At 62.4% G+C, this 1,142-nt stretch overlaps 1 protein-coding gene across 1 annotated transcript; it reads left to right on the plus strand.

The window, feature by feature from the left end:
- Nucleotides 1-92: 92 nt before the first annotated feature.
- On the plus strand, nucleotides 93-1,109 carry LOC113979978 (histone acetyltransferase KAT5-like; the record flags this gene model as incomplete). The annotated part of the gene is made up of 2 exons (XM_027707254.1): nucleotides 93-239; nucleotides 845-1,109. Coding segments are annotated over 2 exons (282 nt in total), but the record flags the coding sequence as incomplete, so codon positions are not given.
- Nucleotides 1,110-1,142: the final 33 nt, after the last annotated feature.

Consider the following 1,142-nt stretch of genomic DNA (forward strand, 5'->3'; position numbering starts at 1 on the left):
TGGGGGCTCTGGGGGTGTCAGGGGGGTGTTGGGGGCTCTGGGAGTGTTGGGGGTGTCTCAGGGGGTGTCAGGGGGGTGTTGGGGGCTCTGAGGGTGTTGGGGTGTCTCGGGGGGGTCTCTGGTGGTCCCTCCCCCCTCACTGTGCCCTTCCCCCCAGTGAGATCAGCGAGATCACGAGCATCAAGAAGGAGGACGTGATCTCCACCCTCCAGTACCTGAACCTCATCAACTACTACAAGGTGGGGCCCCAACACCTGGGGGGGGGTCCCCACACACCTGGGGGGGGTCCCCAAACACCTGAGGAGTTCCCTTGAACACCTGGGGGGTTCCCTTGAACACCTGGGGGGTCCCCACACACCTGGGCAGGGTCAGTGCAGCCTGAGGCTCTCCAAGGACACCTGTGTCACACCTGTGTCACACCTGTGTCACACCTCACACCTGTCCCACCTGTATCACACCTGTTCCACCTGTGTCACACCTCACACCTGTCCCACCTGTGTTACACCTGTCCCACCTGTCTGTCCCCTGTGTTACCTGTGTGTCCCTTTAGGGTCAGTACACCCTGACTCTGTTCCAGGACATCATGGAGGGCCCCGAGCGGGCGATGCTGAAGCGGCTCCTGTCACAGTTGTCTCTCACCTGTCCCAGCTCTATCACAGCTGTCTCTCACCTGTATCTCACCTGTATCTCACCTGTCTGTCCCCACAGGGTCAGTACATCCTGACGCTGTCAGAGGACATCGTGGAGGGCCCCGAGCGGGCGACGCTGAAGCGGCTCCTGTCACACCTGTCTCTCACCTGTCCCAGCTCTATCTCACCTGTCCCTCACCTGTGTGTCCCTTTAGGGTCAGTACATCCTGACGCTGTCGGAGGACATCGTGGAGGGCCACGAGCGGGCGATGCTGAAGCGGCTCCTGCGCATCGACGCCAAGTGCCTGCACTTCACCCCCAAGGACTGGAGCAAGCGCGGCAAGTGGTGAGGCCACGCCCCCTCCCGGGGGACACGCCCACCCCACCAGGACACGCCCACAACGGGGACACGCCCCCTCACCGGGCCACACCCTCCTCATTACCCACCGACAGTAATTAAACAGCGCCCAGCCCCGCCCACACCTGGGGCTGTGGAGTCTTTATTGGCTGAAG

Source organism: Neopelma chrysocephalum, unplaced genomic scaffold, assembly GCF_003984885.1.
Source record: "Neopelma chrysocephalum unplaced genomic scaffold, ASM398488v2 Primary Assembly neopelma1_91356, whole genome shotgun sequence".
Taxonomy (NCBI): Eukaryota; Metazoa; Chordata; class Aves; order Passeriformes; family Pipridae; genus Neopelma; species Neopelma chrysocephalum.